Source organism: Microplitis demolitor, chromosome 5, assembly GCF_026212275.2.
Source record: "Microplitis demolitor isolate Queensland-Clemson2020A chromosome 5, iyMicDemo2.1a, whole genome shotgun sequence".
NCBI lineage: Eukaryota > Metazoa > Arthropoda > Insecta > Hymenoptera > Braconidae > Microplitis > Microplitis demolitor.
The window spans coordinates 6,471,515-6,493,459 of record NC_068549.1 but is presented as its reverse complement, the minus strand read 5'-3'; the positions used below and the strand labels follow the sequence as shown (position 1 = coordinate 6,493,459).

At 26.5% G+C, this 21,945-nt stretch overlaps 1 protein-coding gene across 2 annotated transcripts in view; it reads right to left on the bottom strand.

Annotated features, from left to right (window-relative positions):
• Positions 1-21,945, bottom strand: part of LOC103574472 (small conductance calcium-activated potassium channel protein) — a 119,019-nt gene that overhangs the window by 51,825 nt on the left and 45,249 nt on the right. Inside the window, exon 1 of one of the 2 annotated variants that reach the window (XM_014441812.2) lies at positions 1,965-2,053. The exons of the other annotated variant lie outside the window; for it this stretch is intronic. Within the exon in view, the coding sequence (XP_014297298.1) occupies positions 1,965-2,036 (72 nt within the window). The 5' untranslated portion in view covers positions 2,037-2,053. Of the gene's footprint in view, positions 1-1,964; positions 2,054-21,945 lie in introns of those variants that run through there. 2 annotated transcript variants of the gene reach the window in all.

Below are 21,945 nucleotides of genomic sequence, written 5' to 3'. Positions count from 1 at the left end.
ATTTCATGTCTTTTAAAGTAACTTTGTATGTATAAAAGCACAATTTGATAATAAACGAAGACATGGCAAATTAATATACTTAAGTAAATATGCAGTTGCTATATTTTATGTTCACGTGTTTGTTTTAAAGCTATTATTAAAATATTCATTAAAACTTTTGAAGACTATAATCATTTTTTCAAATTTTAAGGTTCACTAATCGCTATCCGACGTCAGTAAAATAATTTCATTTTTTTTTTTTTCAAATAGTAAAACTGTATTGTGAAAAATCAGAGATGAATTTTTGCTGAAAATTTATTTTGTCACGGCTAGTTGTGTGGATTTTTTAAGCAATACTCGATGGATAGCTTCTCTCTTAAATTTAAAATGGTGACTATGCACTGTTTAGTGAAAAGATTGTCGCTAATTCAAAAAGTGGTATACTTTTCACTAACAATAGGAGACTTTTGCCAAATAGTGATTTTTACTATTTCGTTTTTAGAGAGTTCAGATAAATTATATTATTGAGGATTAAAATATATAACTGTGTAGAATTGATAACGATGCTAATTATAATCCGACATTTGGAAGTATGACTGTCACTACTGAAGCTACTGTTGAGCAAAATATGGAGACTATTGCAATTGATAGATAGAAAATTCTCTTTACCGGATAAAAAATATGAACAAAACTCTCTTGTCAAATGAAATAAACTTACAAAAGAATGAATGAAAAAGTGATCATCCGTTCAAAATTTGCTGCGCACATTTTTTAGCCTAATTGTTATACTCATTGAATATATTTTTGGCTAAAACAAACCGATAATATATAACGCCGACAAATGGCTGGTTAAAGTCAGAAAGATACCAGATGTTAGACGGAAAAAAAACTTTTTTAAACTGTGCGGTGAATCATTTTGAGATTTTGCAGGTACACGTCTCAGATATAATACTATCTATTAGTTTGCTAAAGTTTTATGAAGTTTAAGGATTTTTCACAAATTATTAATTTCCGGTAAAATTAAATAAGAACATTGATGAATTTTTGCATAACTTAAGCTGATCGGTTTTCTTAGACTACGGAGTGAAAATTTAGTTTTTGACTTTTCGCTATAAAAATCAAAAGTTTAAAAAAAAATTTATTGAATACGTTCAAGTTTTTTAATGTCGAGTGTATAGTAGGTATCGATACGTCTTCATTAATAAATAGAATTTTTTTATGATTGAAATATTTTTTAAAGGCTACAATTACTATTGAACAATAAATGAAATTTTTTTGCAAAGTTGATGGGAAACTGTAAAAATTTGTTATTTTAATTTGGAGCGTTAAATTTATTGATAATTATTAAAAGAGAAATAATTAAATGAACGTTTTTAATAGAGTCCTACTCAAGTAATTCAAAACTAATGCTAAGGGGATTGAGTCGATTTATTACGTACTCGGAATTTTATTGCGCTCCACATGCATACGAATGTTCTAACAAACAGATCAGCGAACAATACCAGAATATAAAATTCCATTAATTTTTTTTACTCAGAAACGATAATTTAGATCTAGAGAGTTCTAAATCTCACATTCTAAGATCTACATAAATTTAATTTTTTCATTAAAAAGATCTATGTAGACCTGCGTAAATTTACACATATCAAATTTCAGAAAAGGCAAGGAATGAGACGGTAACTATTGACAAAGTAAATTTTTTAAAAATTTCTAAGCCGATCCTAAAAAAAGGAAATTCTGATATTTTCAGATCTAATAATTAATAAAATAATAAAAATTTATGTAGATCTTTCTCAAGAATTATCCCGATTGATCTGAATAGATCTTATAGGCTCGAAAAAAAAAAAAACAAACTGAATTTATTAATTTATATACAATCTATAAATTTGCAAAAACTTGATAGAACAATATCACATTAAAAATTAAAAATATTCTATTAAAAAAAAAAAAAGTGAATATTAAATAACAACAAAAAGAAAGTTTACCTTTGGCGTATCATCTGGGTAACCTACACCTTTTTCAGGTGAAATCAGTGGAATTAGGGGCTGCGTTGCCATTTTTCATAAATATCAATTGTTTATTATAATAATAAATAACACTGTGTTCATCACTGTCCATTAAATTTTTAATAACATTCAATTTCACCGAACACTTTATTAAATGCATTTTTAATTTAATAATATTTCGTTATCTCCCAGTCTAAAATAATATTAATAAATTAAAATATTGTCTTCTAATTTTTTTTTATTATCATTATTTTAATCTATTTTATAATTTATTATTTTTTAATACTAAGTTAACTACCGGATAATAAATATATACTTTTGTTCGTGACACTATTATAAAACAGAGAAATGCGTGATTTATTACTTCCATTTATGTATAATATACATGTATAAGTATATATACATATATTAAAATACTATAAATGTAAGTTAAGTGTTACAGCATTATAAGTATGCTCATTATTGCAATTTGTTAGCCATTAGTTACTTAGAATTCTATTGATAAGTTAATTATGTCAAGAGTATGTATGTATATATATTCTATTATAATACATAATTTTGTATTTCTATGAAATATATACATATAACTGTATTCCTGAATATATAATATGTACGTAATAATACTGTTCCAATAGCTATCAATTTATTCATTGTTACCATTTAATAATTAATTGTTATCTATTAATTGTAAGCGATTTGAAAATTTGATATCCTGTTTCCGAGTTCCTGATCCCTAATCCGGATTAAAATAAAATACAACTTTGGCTTTAGGACTGAAATTGATAATCACTAATTGCATTTTTAAATCTTTAAATCAACTGCATAAATTATAAAGCGGCAATTAAGGTTTATAAAAAATAATTTAATTTATTTATTCAATTAAAAGGTATTACTTTATTGAATATTGTTATTTTAAATACTACGTGTTTTATGCAAACGTCCAAGTTTCTTTTAGGTTATTGAAATACGGTTAGCAATATTAAATAATATATATATTTATTTGTATCGTGTTTATAGGATTATTAATATACTAGTGTTTCATTGTTATGTAATTTGTATCTCTTATTCACTTGCTTTCTTTTCTCTATTCATGTTGCACTTATTCTTATTTTCTTCCTATTTTTATGTTCTTATTCTTATTCTTATTCTTATTCTTATTCTTATTCTTATTCTTATTCTCATTCTTATCGAGCATTAGTCGTTATTTTACATACCCCAGTTTTTTTTGTTTTTTCTAACATCACGATCCTTAGTCTAACCTAATTTTTATTTTCATCGATGAACCTTCATTTTAAATTATTTTATTCACTATACACTACACTATAAATGAATCCCATAGATTATTTTTATTCCCTTTAATATATAAATATATGGAAATTTATTTGCATAAATATTATTTATATTAGACGTATTGAATTTTACTTAAATGTTGAAAAAATACACAGTTTGAAATTTTTTGTTAAATTCATCACAAATCGTGTGTTGCAAACAGTCTACACAAATTTTTGTGTTAATTCAAGACATGGCGTTTGTGTCAATCTTCAACACAAATTTTATGTTAAATAATTGAACACATAAAATTTGTTATTTTGACAGAATATTTTTGCAAATTTGACAGACTTTTCATGTAAAAATTAACCAATAAATATAAGCACATAACCTAACCAATTCAAGTATACTGATCTACCCTTAGTACAACTTATGTCAATTTAGCAAACAATTAGTTCGATTTTCGATGATTTTTATAAAAAACAGAGCTACGAATTATCCTCCCGTAAAATGAGAATAAAAAGTCATTGAACCTGATCATAAAAATATTAAAGTTATCGATGATTATATTTAATTGTAAATCAATTATAATCCAAGTTTCCTTGCAGACAATGCTGCTACAATGCTTTGCTTGGTTATAATAATGAAGAAACGCGCGGGAGTGTTTAGTTAGACAACACAAATTTGTGATAATTTTCGAATAACACAAGGAATGTGTTACATAACAGATATTCTAATCATTTAACATAAAAAATCAGTTAAAGTAAAATAACACAAACGGTTTGTGTTGAATTAACAGACTTCTGTGTTGAAAATCAACACAAAAAATTTAACAAAATAATTTTTTAACACAAATACACAAAATTTCTAACTGTGTAGTCGCTCTGTTGCGACCATTCGAAATTTTGCTCAACATTTAGTAATTAGTGTCACAAAAAGTATCATTCAATCAAGAATACTGGCTTTTACATTGTCTTGTACAAAACATTAAAATAAGTAAAAAATTTAACTGAACAAATTTTCTTATTAACTCTTCAATTATGTTCGAGTCACTAAATATTCAAGTTTGAATGAAAATATTGAAATCAATTTATAACTAAAATTGAATAATTAATCATCCGTGTTCTTAATTAATAATTTTGGTACAGACATTTGCATTTGACAGCATTGAGATTAATATTGAGTGAGCTTTGTGAATTACGTAACTAAAGAAAATGATATATAATATAGTACTGTAAGAATTAATTGCATGGACTAAATTTACAATAAGGTATGTGTAATGCCATGATTAATATTGAAAAAAAATTATTATTTAAAACCAGAAAATTTAATTTCAGACTATTAATAATTTATTAAATATTTATAATTAATTTTTATGCTTTATTAATTTTGTCATCAAATATATGACTGTAGTTTTGGTATAGATAAATATATTTTAATAGATTTGAAATTTTCATTAAACGAAAAGTCTGGTGAAAAGGGATTCCTATTTTTTTTTTTTTTTTTTTTTTTATGGATTTTAAATAAATTTTGTATAATTATAAAATTAATTTTTTTAGCTCACCTTATTTTAATCAAAAATGAAAAATTAATTTTTTTAATGACGTTTTAGAATTCCTCTTTTTTTTTTTTTTTTTTTTTTCAAAAAAATTACCAAATTTATAATAAATTGCATCAATAAAAATTTTTTTTCTCAGTACTCAAAATACAAAATTATTAATAATTAATAAAAATTTGAAATTTTGATCAGCAATTTATATACAATGTTAAAATTAAATACATATTAACATTTACTGCAATTATTTGAAATATATTTTTTAAATCGTCAATGTTTTACTTAAAAAAAATTTCTTTAATAATTAACCCTATAGTTATTTTGTAAATTCAGATTCTCATTTAACGCAAGAGTAGATAATTACAAAATAATTAAACAAATTGACTCAAATTATCTTTCTTTGAAATTTTACTGATAATATTAATTTTTAATATTTTTTTAATTTGCGTCAAAAGATTAATATAGAATTCAATATAGTGATCAATAATATTATGTTAATAAAATATGTTATAGCTATATACGATAAGTAAATATCGTCACTTATGCCAATGAACGAAGTATAAAATGAAAGAAAATATATGAGATAAAAATAAATGCAGATAGAAATAGAAAGACAAAGTGAGTAAGAGTGCAGTATTTGCATCGAAATCACGTCCGTCGCTTGGACTTTAATGCATATACGTCCGTTATAATCTCGTGGGACAGAACCGATTGCTCGTTTTATTAATTTACATACTTGACAAAATTAATATATATTTTATAAAGCAATAAAATTTGATAATCTATTATATTTTTATTTCATTCACAATTAAATTCACTTCAACCACTCATCACTTTTTTTTTTTTAATGTATTCATTAAGCGAAAATTTATTTGTTACTCAAAAAAATTTGGTTAAATAATAAATTACACTTACTTATTAACAAAACGTTAAAAAATCAATGAATATATTATTTAAATAAATAAATTTAAAATACCACACTTTGTATTTAAACAAACCGGAAGAACAATTATTATTTATAAACAACCATATTTTATATTTGCACTTTTCATTGTCTAGTCCAAGGCTTTTAACAGTCAAGTTCAATTTTTCCGAGGTACAATTCTCCGATGGTACCTCGTGCCTCATCTTTTATTAATTATTAATCCACATTATAATCATAAATTAAATAAATAAACATAAAAAAAAAATAATAAAGACTCCATTTTATTTTGATTTAAAAATCATCTTCAAAAATTAATTTTTTGTATTTATTGAGTTTATATTTGAAATTTAATTTCCACATTATAGATAATATACTTTGCGTAAAATTATATCGACAAATAAGAGTTCACATTTTAATAACAAAAACATTAAAAAATTTTAGTAACACAATTGACGTTTAAATTTAAATTACTTTGTGCAATAAAAATGAGTTATTATTTGAATTTTTTATAATTTATTTAATGGATTAATATTAATAATAATAATAATAATTATTATTATTATTTAATAACGAACTAGAGGGTCGTGTGAGCGTCCGCAAGCTGCGACGCTCCCGACAGGACTGCGCTGACGGTGACTAGTTCTTCCTTTCCCTTCTACCATACTACTGTACACATTTACCCACCCTCTATAAGTACCCCTCCCTAGAATTGTCCCACCTTCTATTTCCCTCAAGCCCCTTTTTTATTCATTTCAACCCTTTTGCTTGCTTATACACTTTCTCACACCCTTGGACTCAAATTTTTTTCACTGCCACATTATTCTCTTTTCAGTTTATTACTTTATTTTGTTATGGATCTTTCTATATATAAATATACCATACAATATTAATAAATAAAAAATAAAAAAATTCAGAACTTTTAATATCCTGAGAATTTTTTTTTTTTGGTTATGAAATTTTTTTATTAGAGGGGTATTTAAATGTGTAGTTGTTATTGTCGATAATATGAAATATATATTTTTAACAATCATCAATTTTAAATTTGATGGCATAATTTTGTTTAAATTGACGGGTGGATATAGACGGCAGTAAATGATAGTCATTGGATTATTTATCGCAAATCAAAATCACATTAAGACACGTTGTCATATTGTATAAGTGGAAAGTGAATAACTGATTGGTTTTTATACAAAGTTCGATTTCGGAGTAGTAACTCGAAGCTAAAGTCTGACCATGTGAGGACCATGACCACTACGATGACGCGCATGTATAACTAATCGATGGAATGACTACTAATCGATATTTGTACGCTCAATTTCCTACTTAGTCTTTTTAAATTTGTTTTATTATAATTTATTTTTTATCTCTTTCATCTGCAGTGAAACGTGTAATTAAGCTCGTACGATATATTTTTATAGACACGATTTTTTTTTTTGGAGAATTATTTTTAGAGGATTAATCAATTTTGAATAAAAAATTTATTCAGAATTTTTATTGATAATTAATAATAAATTGTGTTTTTTTAATTAACATTCAAAATCTATTGAAATAAAAAATAATAATTTTTATTCAAAGAAAAATTTTTGTTTGAGAACTTTTGATAAGTTAATTAAGCAAGAATTTTTTGATTAAGGGTTGGTAAGTACCCGGAACGATTAAAACGTAATATTCAACCGTAAAAGTGGTGGTTGCTTGCCGACGGTCTTTTTAATTGGAAACCGGAAATTCGCGTGAGTAAACAGGTAAGAGCTTTCGTGTGGCTGTTGTTTAAAGAGCCAGCAAAAAGACTTTAGAAGTGAAATGAATAAATTAAAGTTAAAAGTAACGTCATCACAAAGTCACTGTGTTAAATAAGTAAAATAAATCACATACCTTCTCGCACTTTAGAGAAGAGTATTCGAAATATCTTCTAAATCTATAATGCATTGTTTGAATTTTATATATCATGTAAAAGCACAGCTATTGACTATACAGCTATCTGTAGATACTAAAACAAGTACAAAAAAAGTCTGTAACGCAGAACGTAATCGTAGCACGATTTTACCATCGTTTTTATTTCAGAAATCAAATCAGTGCGGGATTTTACGTGCAATCGTTTCTATGTTACTTACGAATTCACTGGTTGTCTTTGAGAAAATTTTTATGAAAGACTCTTTCACTATGTACTCTCTATTTTTTTTTTTTTTTATTTTTACAACGTATACATTTCAGTCTCGGAAATAATGATCGCTGATTTTCTGTAGTTGAAATTTTTTTATTCTGTGTTCGTTTCATAACTTTATATTTCTGAAATTATATAATAAAAAATATGATAAAATGGTAGAACCATTTGAGATTCTTTTTATTTTGATGGTCAGTTATCTTGATTATGTATTTGTCGAAATTAGGAGTATTTTATTGGAATTTAGAAAAAATAAATGATATTAACTGATCGAAAAATTAAGGCAAAATAAGACACTAAATTTTTGATATGTTCCTGAGCTCAAATACCGAAAAACAACTCTATTTTTAAGAAACGAGTTGGGTCAGAAGGATAGTATTGTACAGTTAACGTTACTTGTTTTTCAAATTATTTTTGTGTTTGACTAAAGACATACATAAGTTTGGGTAATTAGAAATGTATCTTTAGATTCTTAAGTGGAGCTCTTACGAAACCTACTTGATAAAATATATTTCTATATTGAACTGGCGCTAAGAAGAGCTAACAAGCTGTAATTGTACTGTAATAATGAATTACGGGTAAATTAGAAATGACGATTGTATTTATCAACAATATTTTCGAGGGTGTTAACCAATAACAGCATCTTTATTACTATAAACATGAAATGTATGTAGAAAGAGAAAATTTCTTTCTGTTTATTATATAAATAAGAGTGGGTGTTGGAATTTGTAAGTAATATACACGGAGAGAAATTTATGGTGCCCGTTCCTAGTACGTTTATATCATCTTATATTGTTATGGTAATGATTACTTGGAATTATGGGATATAGGCCCATACTTTCTGGGAAAACTTCCTATGTATCGAAAAAATTCCCATCATTATGGTAACAGTTCCCATTATACTATGCTAAACGTTACTATAATATTATGGTAATGGTTATCATATATTATAATATAGTAATGATAATATATATGGGTGCCGTTACTATAATCAACATTTAAAAAAAACCGGTTACTATGCATTATGGAAACCATTCCCATAATGTATTGTAATTGTTATCATAAATTTTTCGACGTGTAGTAAGAAAAAGGAATTTTTCCTTTGCAACATATCTTTTATGTTTATATTAATAAAGATACGGTTATGAAATATCCAGTCCTTGCCACATTGAATGTTGATAATTGCAATTATCGTTTACAATTAACTTTAAATCATCGATACGGAACACAGCGCTCTTTCTTTGAAAACGACAAACACATTATCCTTCAGCTACTCTAAATACTTATAAGCTGCCCTCTCAGGAATATCATGAATGCGAACTATAATTTCTAGAGCACAAATTTCGTTAGAAAAGAACAAAAATTTTTCGATAGTGTTAGTAGTTAATTGACGTATCAGTTTAACGAATATTGATAACAGCGAGTGAACGTAGCTGATGGTATCACTTGTTACTAGTAAATTGTTAATTATTAGTGAGTGATAATTAGTAATCAATAAAAGCTATTTATCAGCATGCTATTAATAGTAATTACTCAAAGACTCAACGATCAACTGTTGTATCTTGCGTGTGCTGTTGTGATTAGCGAAATTCCGTAATCGACATCTGCTGAACTCAATTGTCTGAATCATATTCAATTTGTGGTTCAATAGTCCAATGATCAATTAATCTATTATAGGTACATCTGAGGATTGTAAAAATATTAAAATACTAGATAATGTATATTAACAAAAAGCCAAATATGAATCCACCTTCAGCAGATGCTTTTTTCCGGCAGAGATAAATATTTGGCAAACTTCGTATGAAATAAATAGACAAGATATACTTGGACTATAAAGGGTTGCCAATAAAAGTAAAGTATCTTTTTTTAATAGAGTAGAAACTTGTACAAAGCAGGAGTACGATGCAAAAGATAATCGAGAGAAAGTTGAAAAATCGATGGCATTTACTTGTTAATGTTGAACGTTTTCACAAAGCCTGGAGCTAACCAACCAACGAGAAGCTTCTAATGTTTCAAAAGCTTAGATTATGTTAATAACGTTCCTATTTGTTATATAATGTTTTTATTTTGAAACAAAAGGTGAGTTTTCATGGTACTCCTGGTTCGGTATGAAAGAATACATGTATACAATACAATTACAAGCTTTGTACCTGTATCTAGGTTATCATTGTCAGATGTAGGGATGCATTAGTTTAGTGTAGAATTACACAATATAAGAGTATCTGGTATATCTGAGTAGAGGGTTGAATGAAAACTAGAGAGATGTTATAATAAGTTTGAAATATGTGCATCCATTTTTACAAACGCTCGAGTGGATATGCATCTTTTCATCCTTCACTCCCGTGGGTTTTTTTTTAAATTTTATTTTATTACCATAATAACACATTTCCTCAAGAAAATACTCTGAGAAGATTGGATTTTTATTAAAATTACGGTGAAACTTTCTTGTAAAATAATTTTTACATTTTTTTTTTTCTATTCTTTATAATTGAATACTGCTACACGTTATTTTTTATCGTCATTAATTAGAAAATGAATTTAATTTTTTAGAGGTAAGATCTAGCTTTAATTAAAATGTACGATTGAGTATATTGCAGAGAAACAATTATTTAGTTTGGAATTAATTTTTTTATAAAATTATGTAATATGAAATTATTTCAATGTAAGTGAAAAGTAATAAATTTAGTATATCCTAGATAGAAAAAATTACTTATACCTATTTTGTAATATGATAAAGTAATAAAATACATTATTTCAAAATTAATATCTGATTTAACAAACGTATAAATAAAATAAAGGCATTATTTATTTTACAAAGTAAAAAAAGACGTATAAATTTAGTATTAATGTGTTTAGTAGCTTTCGTTGTTGGTGATAAAAAATAATGTAGCCTCATTCATTAGTGAAGATTATATACATTTACATTCATTAGATGGAAAATATAAATTGTAAGTAGTAATAACCAAAAGTAAATAAGTATAAATATATGATAATCATTAATAACAATAATTGAGAAATTTTTTTGTGATGAAAAATTTTTTTGTTTCCATTAATTTTATTTTTTTTGGTCCTCATTTGTCGCTGTAATTGAATCAGCTCTGAACAATCTCACAGTTTACCTCTCGCCTGTGATCATTTGCTTCTTGTCACATTTTTTAACTTATATTTTTCTATTTTTTTCTTCGTTAAAAACACGTATACGCTCACTGAGCGATCGAGAGAAAGAGAGTGTAAAATGTTGGAGATGGTAATGGAGATGAAGCGAATGCCAAAGAGCAGTATGCGTACAAATATCAGCCATTTTTCTATTTAGAATTTGTGACAACACTGTTGCTGCTATTGTTGAAAAGGTATAGTTAGTATATATGTGTACATATATATACAGAGAGAGAGAGAGAGAGAGAGAGAGAGAGAGAGAGAGAGAGAGAGAGAAAAGCTAGTGAATATTGAGCTCAATACCACATTATCGTTTGCCTGTTCACAGGCTGTCGTCGGCATTGGGTCAAACTATTAACGATAACTTTTGACCCACTCGCTTTTAGAGACCGCAGATATTATTAATGAAAAAAAATCATTTTTATAATACTTTAATACCTCAAATTTCAATTGATTCCAATTTATCTATAATTATTTCACTTTTAAACAATAAACACTAAATATCAACAAATAATATTTGCCCAAATCTATGCGTAATTTTTTTTTTTTCATTTTTCAGTTTCATCCCAATACTTCAAACAAAAGTTTTTTAAATTTATTTATAATTCACAACATATGATATTTTCATGTTTAATTGCGTGACAGTGAATAGTGTGACCTGTAGAGTAGCAGGAAATTTCGTAACTTTGACTTTATTTACCTCTAGTATACATTGGAATTGTAACTTGGTCATTAGCCATGATTGTAACTAATTAAAGTACAAAATTGAAATTTTCAATAACATCGAGGATGACAGAAGAATTTTAAACTGCTGAGTTGAAGCAGATTTTTTTGTCATGTCTCGAGATGTGGAGATCCTGTTGGATTATTTTTTTAATCTATCAGACATAAAGCAAATATTTATGCGATATTTCCAAGCCAAATAATACTTAATATATATTATTATTTCGTTCGTCCTTTTTCAGGCCACCAAATTTTTCTCAACGTGAAAAAATCCTTCGAGTTCAGAATACCAATTGCTGAATTTACACATCGAAAAAATAAAGATCAATACATTTTCAACAAAAGTCATTTGTTGATTGAGGAAATAATTTCGAATTAATACTAAAATTTTCAAATTGAAAATGTACTAAATTGAAAATTTTAAATGGGATAAATTTCTATTGGAAGAGAAAAACGATAGTTTTAAAATGACTTTTTTCTTAATTTAAGTTTTTCAAATTTAATAAAATAAATTTTATTTCCAAAATTATTTTCGGATAAAAAAAAATTTTTTCATAAAATGTATTTTGAGTAGTTTACTAGAGTTTATGGTATAGAAATATTAATAAATAGTTGAAATCATTGCCCTGAGCACGTAGGTGGTGTAGATATCATAGGAATCAGAGATCGTGAACTTGAAGGAGTGTATGTATGTTGTGTGTTATGTATACTATCGCATCCCTTATTGTCCGGATACCCGCGTTCAAGTGAGCGATTCGTGTATTGATATATATATCTATATCTTCGGTAGGATATTGAACGTGACGAGACTGATAATATTTAGATACAGGAGACAGGTGTTTGACGACGTGTCAACATAACAAAACGAATTTCAACCAATACGACTTTTTTTTTTTATTATTTATTTACCATTTAAATATTTGATATATTTTTTAGTTTCTGTTTCAAAAAGTCATGGCCAGAAATTTATGGATTTTAATAATAGAGCAGACTGAAGTGAAATTGGAAAAAAAAATTTTAGAATACGAAAATTCTCAGAATTACTAAAATTACATAAACTGAAAAAATTTGAACGTTTGATCTATTACTTGTTACTGTACTCGTATGTTTTTAATCGAGTCATAGAAATCTTTTAGAAAATAAAATTCAAAAAACTAAATTTTTTCTTTTTTTGGATTTTTTATTCAGCATTTAGAGTTTAAATGCCTTCATACGACCTGTCGATGTAAGCTAATTTTAAACCAATGTTGGGGGCAACTGTTGACACATGCGTATATTAAGACTACATATTTTTTATCAGCGGCTGTTTTGTCAGCAGATTTTTGTTTTTCAAGAGAATTAATGTCGGTGTTCAAATTCGTAATTGAGGGAAATGATAATTTTTTGTCGCAAAATTTGACTATTGCTTGATAAATTTGTGCAATGATAAAAATTTAAGTGTTGCTGATGGCAGTGAGATTTGTACATACGTAAACAGTTTTCTACGTTATTGGTTTTAAATTGGCTCAATTCGACGGTCTGCAGAGCATTAAAACTTTAAGCATCGATTCAGGAAACTATGAAAAATTTAGTATGCGGTTCGGTGTGAAATAGGATTCCAGCCAAATGCATACTTGTCTGCAGTCACGTTTCACTCTTTGTCACATAATACATAACACAGAGAAAAATCGGACAAAATGGAAACGCTAAAAAAAAATAAATTACTTTTTAATACTTGAATACGCGAGGTTTTATTTTCCAATTATATGTAAAGAAAATAAGTCAATGATTAAATCACCTTAGAAATTCGTTCTTCATTTTGGAAAAAAATTTTTTAAAAAATCAAAGTATTTTATCACTGCTTTAGAAGTTTAATTATTTTTTGAAATTGATGTATCATAATTTGTGTGAATGAAGGGAAAAAATTTGTGATATTTAAAAAAAAATTACATTTTCAGGTGTATTTTTAGAGCATGGATCAAAATTACGTTTATGCTAGACTGATTCGTAGATTATATAAAAATATCAATAACTTGAAGATAAATTAATCTAACCAATTTTGATGCCATATCAATAAGACCACAAATTTTTCAAAAATTAAAGAAAAATAAGTAATAAAATAAAATAACTATTGAATTATTGTAACCCGAAAAAATTTAACATTAAAAAAAAAAAAATTTTTGTATCGCGTGAAAATTTTAAGCCAATCATTCATTCAGAAATTTTTATTTATGGTTTGGAAAAAAATCATCATAAATAATGATAACGTCATACTAAATCTTCAAATTATGAATAATTAAACAAAAGTGTATTGGACATTTGAAATTAAGTTAAATTTGACGTTTGAAATTAAGTTAAATTTTTTCATGCAATGCCATGTTGTCATCAAAATTCGGGCCACGTCATTTTTCTTCATTCCCCATGTCATTCTCTGTGTGGTGACGCGATCGATGCTTTTATTGAGCTAGAGTGAGACACCGATAGAAAAAATAGAGACAGCGAATTAGAATATGATGAGAAGGGATGGATGTTGGTTGGCAAAGTCGACTGGCACGATGGACAGAGGGATAAAGTGGTTTGGACTTGAGAGTGAAGTTTCCTCTCTTGGAATCTCCAATAGCCAACAGAGTGTGTGTAAATGTCTATATAAAATGTATATATGAATATATGTAGACATATATGCTTACTATTCACTCGTTACCACCCATTTTTCTATCAAACTATGACTAACTACTCATAAACTTCCAAACTTCACTACAACTCACTACTTTTTTTTTATTTTTTATTTCAGTGATAATGATATTTTATTCATATAATTTTATATCGATGACTTAAAACTGAAAAAATTCTCTAGTCAACCCACATAAATCATTGATTTTTTTTCTATGAGATTTTAGAATTAATTTTTTTTATTTATTTTCAAATTTATAAATTTTGATTTTAAAGAATTTTTTTTTGTAACCAATCATTTTTTTATTTAGATTTTATCAACTTTATTATCATGGCAACTCAAGTGTAACATAGTGAGTTGAGACGAGATACGCATAATAATAAACTGGTCTTTGAACTGAACACACATTTTGTATGCATGTCTGTGTGTGGGTTTTCGTGTGCGTGTGGGCGTAAGTGAAAGAGAAAAGGGATGATTTTGTAGATATATAGATAACTTAAGTGAGATAGAGTAACACTTTATGTAGAACGTGACTTATTAACTATTAATGTATGCAAATTGATGCGCAGTGAAATCACGCACAAACAATAGCACTTTTAGTAAAACGGACACTTGCCTCAATTCATGTACAGTCAAAAGGCAATATTTGCTTGGCTTAGTATTAATTGTTAATCAAAACATTGAATTGAGAAATGATATTTGTAGATGGTATTTAGTTCTTGAAATAATTTTAAAATTATGGATGTTCAGTGTGTAATTATAAATGAAAAATTTAGATAGATTTTTTTGGATTTCATGGACTAGTAAAGAAATAAAATTTTTTAATTTTTTGGCAGCATAATTTTCAATTGGAGGAAGTCTTGTAAGATTCAAAAATTTTCAACAAGATAAATTTAAAATTTTAAATTAGGAATGTTAAACTGAGAATTTTGAATTTGGAAAATCTCATTTACTTGAAAGCTCCAGCGTTATTATCTGTGACAATTTTTTTTACGGAAGTAGAAGAATGAAAGTATACCAGAATAAAAGTAATGGAATGTTAAATTAAACAGTGACATTCAGTAAGATCCGTTAAATCTTTGTAAGCAACTAAAAAAGTTCAGAATTATTTATTAGGAAAATGAGACTTGAAATTTCGTATTGAAGTCAATTTTACGTATGGAAACAAGAAAATTTTTCAAAACTTTTTGATGAATTTTTTGTAATAGAGTGAAAAAATAAACAGAATAAAAATCTGGCTGTATATAAATATTTGAAGTCATTTTGTCTCGATAAGTTATGGACATTTCATTATATTTTGGTAGATATTTCACAATCTAATTTTTTAATGTCATCAAGTGATTTTCTGAATTATTCAAAAGTTCCAATAATTTGATTTCAAAATTGAATTCAATGTAAATTTCCAATGTATTCTTCATATTTTGTATTTTCAAATAATTCGCTCTTCCCGCAATAATGACTAGTAAATAAAAAATTTTGAAAACGAATTATAACACAATCATGTGTGTCACGACCGAATAACAAAATATTTATTGCATTCAGTTTATTAAAGATTCAAAATAATTCACGAAAAATACTTTATTGATGTTATCGATTAAATTGCAAATATTGTACACAAATATGTATGATATGTAAATATACTAATATTTGAATATCCGTATGAAAGAAAAATTTTTTTTATTAATATGTTACTTTTTTCATTCGAAAGCGTGTAATTTACATACGTAAAAAAAAAAAAAAAAAAAAAAAAAAAATTAACATTTTACAGTTTAATTAAGAATTACTAAAATTCCCATATTTATAATTTTATCGTACAAAAAATATGTAATCACTATTACTCTGAAATATAGAATTTCGGGGCACCCGGGGCCTAACGGACATTCCGGAAACGACGGACTCTAGAAAATTTCTCAAAATAAAAATTTTATTTTTGCCATTGTCATATTTTTATTAGTTCGATATCTTTATCAAGTTTCAGAGCAATTCGAGATTCCTGAGGCATAACGGACACCCCAAAAAATTAAGAAAAAAAATCACTTTATCAATAATACGGCATCTTGGCCTTTAAAGGTAAATTTTCTATAATAACTAGTGTTTTAAACATTGATTGGAAAATCATGTCTCAAAAGTTGGACAAAGTCGGGTCAGTGGTATTTTTGTGGTAATTCTCACGATTTTTTCAATTACGACAAAATTATGATAAATTTGTCTGAGAAAATTCAAAACAACTTGTACCAGGTACTCAAAAGCTCTATAAAATAATTAGCGGCTTATGGGGGCCATCGTGCCCCGTTTTTCCCTATAACTAAATAAATTACGAATCCATAGGATTTATAAGACATTTGGATTCGTATCAACTTACATTTTGCTGCATTCAGTGTTTCACATTTCATGACACACTTTACATACTACAGAAAACACTGAATTTCTCAATATATGTTTATAAAAAAGTATCAATTATTCACATGCTGATATTTTATCAGCAATTATTTTATAAAAAAACTAACATTCGACTAAAGAAAAAAAGTTGAGTAACCATGCAATGCATTCAAAAATAAAAATATCTACAAATCTAAAAGTACTCAAAAAAAAAAAAATAATTTTTATTTTTATTAGTTAAAATTTTTTTTTAAGTAAAAATAATTAATCTACACAGATGCAAGTTTACAGTTGGATAGTAATGAAAGTTGCTCAAAGCTTAGATCTAAACTAAATGGCGTGAAAATAAAATATGAGTAAAAAAAATCGATGTATGTGTAGATGTGTCATGTGTGTGTATTATATGAGCTGATGAGACTCGGTATGCTTGTTTCACACATGAATACACGTAAATAAAAATAGTAAACCTTTGAAAGTTAAATAAGCAATATGACAATATATATAAAATATGAGAATTAATCTATTAATAAATAATTAGAGATGAATAATTGCTGACTCCTTATTAAATGAGAGTTAGTAAAATAGGTAAAACACGGATTTAAACATGTTACAAATTATATTGCTGAGTAGTCACTCAGCAATTCGTTTTCCCTGTTTTATGTGTCCTTGTCACGAGAATTAAAATTAAAATCCGGGTGGAAAATTGCCGAGTAAAATGAATTCAAGATTACTTGTATCATAGAAAGTACAGGCGACTAAAAAAAATCGGGATCAAAAATCATTCTAGAACGCGAATAAAAAATGCCTACACGACTCCAATAAATTATGGCATAATTTCCATAATATTTAAAAACCATTTCCATTTATGCTTAGGAACCATTGCATGAAATTTTCTATGAATTTTTTAAAATACTCTTAGATTAAATTTTTTTTTATCGTTTTTCGATTGATGATATTAAATGTCATTACTTTTATTGTTTGAAGAATCGATAATCAAACGCATCATTATGTCACCACGAACATCGGATTACTATTCGATCATCGGATATTGAGAGCTCTCTGCCATGCCTCGGGAAATGAGCAAACCAATTGGAAAACTTTAAACGATAACGAAAAAACTTATTTTCTTTTTTGTACATTAAAATATTACTATTTACACCGCGGCTAATGGGAAATTGATATTAACCAGCAATTGATTAAATTATTTTCAATTTTTAATCAATAAAAAAATTTAATCGCTTACTAATTTTGCAAAAAATTCATTTTTGATTTTTTTACTGCATTTAAAATATATATTTTTCACATGCATTCATTAATTTTGTAGTATCACTATTGCATTGTAAATACCAAAATTTCAATTTTTTTTTTGAAATTCAAAACCAAAAATTTTCTGGAAAAAAATTTTTTTAATCTTAAATTTAATAATTAATTTTCGTGAATAAATTTCAAGTGCAAACGTGAATAAAATTTTCTAAACCAGTGTATCCAATAAGTGTAACGTGTGGTTGTGATCTAGCAATAAAATAGTGGAGTGAATATCTATATCTATATCTATATATAAATATAATACAATACGGTGACTAATAAAATGTAACAAGGTGTCTATCTAAGGTGATTTATTATTTAAACTAATAAACTTTTGTTTGTTAATAAGTCCCACCGTCTTGACGTAGGTCACGGTCTCGGAGGTGGCCTCGGTGATGGCTCTTCTCAGCCTGGTACGTCGTGCTTGCGACAGAGTGCGCGGGCAGAGTACGACGCCTTGGGCGCCTCCGGCACCGGAACCAGATGCCGAAGCTGCGTTGAAGCTTGCCATCGGCGGCGGAGGTGTTGTTGCTGTCGACGTTGACGATTTGCACCACCACCACGGAAACTGAGTATGTGTGGTAACGCCCACGTTATTTTTTATTTTTTTACATATTTTTACTTTTCACTACTTTTATAATATCATATCTTTTTTTATAATCTTACTTTTATTTCCGAGTCTATTCAATCTGAAATAAATTTTTTACTCTTTTTTTTTTTTTTTTTTTTTTTTTTTTTTTTTTTTTTTTTTTTGGGAAAATTTATCAACAATAATTATAATAATTATTTTATTTATAGCACAGGATAATTTTATAAAATAAAAAGAAGGAAAAAAAATAAATAAAGTAAACAATTTTTGAAGCTTAAGTAAAAGTCTTTCATTGACACTGACTCGTCTGAGGAAGTAGAAAGTTTTGTTTTAGTCAGACATTATAAAAGTAGATATAACTTAATAAATCAGACGAGACAGTTGAGTAAAAAAAACAACGGCTATAGTTGAATCAAACTTTTTATACTTTTATTTATCAATCAATTTCTCGTTAAAGCTTCAAATAATTCTCGAATAATAAAAAAAAAATTTTATCATAAATTTAAATGAAATTAAAAGTTTAAAGTTCTATTTAATAAGTTTTTAAAATTATTAAGATTGCAACTGTATAAAAAAACTTCGATACTATGAAAAAAAATTAATCCCTGGTATGGAATAATAAATTCTTTACTAAGTTGTTTTGGTGAAATAAAAATATTTTCAGTAAATAATAGTAAAAAATAAAAAAAAAATAAATAAATTGAATAGTGGGTAAGGTTAAAATAATTTTTTTTTATTACATCTATTGAAGAGACTCGTTTTTTTATTGCTACAAAAAGTAAGATTTAGTGGGAGACCTAAAATCTATAAATTCTGTATAACTAATTCTACGATGATTTGTGAATGAAAGGGCAGGTTGGTTGAACTGGTTGGTATTTTTAGTTGGAAACATTGTTTCCATAAATAGGATTTTATTTAGTAAGATACGCGATAATAGTTTTTTAGTTTAGATTTATGTACTCATTGAATTTGCAAATTACCATAAATTTGAGTGAACCTGAGATCGATTTTTACTGACTGGTTATTAAATTTTACCCGTTCGAGAAATAAAAATAATTCAAATTTATTTTTTTATGCAAACTAGAAAGATTATGGGCGAAAATAGATGCGTTTTATTCAATTTATATAAAAAATATGATACGTTTCCTAGTTATGTAATTAAATAAATCGATTTAATGATTTTAAAATTTAATTTAAAAATTGAACGATAACAGATCTTAATGCATGAGAAAAAAATTGGTCATCAAAATACGTAGATTCTGTTAAAATAGATAAAAATTTTTTTGCTGAAGCTATGATAAAGAAATTTAATAAATATGAATAACATTTGTCAAAGATTATTTTTAATTAACAGCCGAACGTAAAATCAAAACGCTTTAGCAAAATCAAAAATTTTTTTGAAAAGCGGGTAATTTTTACTATTGATAATTTTTACTTTTTGTTGACAAATAATAATCGGGACACGCCCAGTAAAAAATTAATTATCCAAAGTATCCCAGGATTACTCGAACTTATAAAGTAACTTTTCGTAAAAAAAATCATCTCCACTAATACTTTTCGACTAGTAGCTCACAAACTCAAGCCGTATAATTTAGTAAACGTAGAGGAACTGACTCGGTGTTAATTATCTCACAAGCTAGCCTTGCACATCAAGAAGCATTGATAGTACGAGGATCAATGCTGCAATCTAATCGTGTAAATCGACCTGTTATGTCCGAGTTGTCCTATAGTACCCAATAAATACAAACTAGCAACAACATCGCACACAAAACTATCCTGTATAAATTCTAAGTATATATGTCTGTATCAATGTACATATATCTACCTATATCTACCTATATATGTGTCTACATGTGTGTGATTCCATTGCTCAACAAAGTAAATGCTTTAAATACGTTCGATAACGAGATATATATGCATACTTGAGAATTTCGACGAGAAAATAAACTTCCGTATATCCCCTTTTCCCACTAACAAGGCCTATATATCTACCTACGATATTATCATTATTATTTCTGTTATTATTATTATTATTATTATTTGTTCTCGTAACCTTGATGGGGTTGGTATCGAGACCTTTCTCATTGTCCGCGGTAAATTTAATCGATCGTAAAAACCAATCATATTTTTATGTCATACAAATAATATATATATATATATATATATATATATATTTACAATCGTTATATTCGATAATCTTTCCATTAAATTTATATTTATTTATTTATTTAATAATAATAATTATCAGTATTTAAATTAATAAAATAAATATACACATAGCGACAAAACATTCATAACTGTTAACAATAAATAAACAATAATAATAAGACAGATAATTACACAGATAAACATCGACATGATGCAAAGATATACAGACAATGACAATTTAATAATAATAATAATAATAATAATAATAATAATAATAATAATAATAATAATAATAATAATAATAATAATAATAATAATAACAATAACAATTAAATTAATAAATATATACGACAATGACAATAATTAATTACTGTAAGCAATCATAGTGATAAAAACTTTAAGCACAAGTATATATATGCGTTAGTCTACGTAATATTGAAATAAATTTTAAAAATAAACTGTTAAATAAACAAGACATCAAAAATATTCATTTATTTCTTGATCATGAAAATTCAAATATTTTGTGTGTTTTATATTTTCACGGTGTTTTGATTTATTTATACTTCGCTATTTAGAACTGAATGAATACCTATATCAGCATTTTTATTACGTATCTAAATTCTCACAGTTCGATGCGAATTATTCGATTCAAATTTCGAACCGAATGTTAATACTGGATTCGATACAAATATTTCGCAAGTAGGAACTATTTGCTTACCCCTCATATATATATATATATATCTACAGTATCATTAAATATATAACGTGTCTGGGTTAGGTCAAATTATTTTTTAATGTGTTTTAAAGTGATTAAATAAAATAAAGCAGGGTAATCTTTGTGAATAAGATTTATATACATATATATGTATATATATGGTATTCTATTAGTATTAAAAAGCAAGATTATGATTACAGTAATTTGGCATAACGCCAACGAAGTCTATACTAAAATTTTTTCTTATCTTTCTACTAAATATATATGCATATATGTATACATTCATATATTCACATATATATGTATATAACATGCCTAAAGGCTTTTTCCGTTAGCTTATAACCATTCTCGTGTTAACGACATACCTTTTCGTCTCTATTTAGTT